The sequence below is a fragment of the Apaloderma vittatum genome, unplaced genomic scaffold (genome assembly GCF_000703405.1).
Source record: "Apaloderma vittatum isolate BGI_N311 unplaced genomic scaffold, ASM70340v1 scaffold31430, whole genome shotgun sequence".
NCBI lineage: Eukaryota > Metazoa > Chordata > Aves > Trogoniformes > Trogonidae > Apaloderma > Apaloderma vittatum.
In genome coordinates this window covers 3,168-3,458 of record NW_009694448.1, presented here as the reverse complement: position 1 = coordinate 3,458, position 291 = coordinate 3,168, and the positions used below count along the sequence as shown (strand labels likewise).

At 47.8% G+C, this 291-nt stretch overlaps 1 protein-coding gene across 1 annotated transcript in view; it reads right to left on the bottom strand.

Annotated features, from left to right (window-relative positions):
* Positions 1 to 159: 159 nt before the first annotated feature.
* LOC104272636 (peptidyl-prolyl cis-trans isomerase FKBP5-like) overlaps positions 160 to 291 on the bottom strand; it is a gene marked incomplete at its 5' end in the record, with an annotated part of 2,783 nt that continues 2,651 nt past the window's right edge. The window contains one exon of the mRNA XM_009867689.1: positions 160 to 266. Coding sequence (XP_009865991.1) covers positions 160 to 266 — 107 coding nt within the window. The remainder of the gene's footprint in view (positions 267 to 291) is intronic.

The window sequence follows — 291 nt, the reverse complement described above, 5'->3', positions numbered from 1 at the left end:
GTTTTTTTTTTTTCCTTTGAGAGGCGCTTTTTTGCTTCCACGATCACACAAACTGTAACAAGCTTTACAAGAAAACGCTGGCGAGTCCTGAGATCTGGCAGCAACCTTTTTTCCGCGCGGGCTGAGGGCAGGAGGCTCTCCCCTTCCCCTCCTCCTTCATCATACATGTCCTTTAGGCTCTTCTTCATCTTCAGCCCCGGGAATTTTCGGTCCTTTTTCACAAGTCGTCTCCTCCGCTGCTTTTTCCACCCTGGTTTTGCTAGCGGCTTTCCTCTAAAAAAAAAAAGGAAA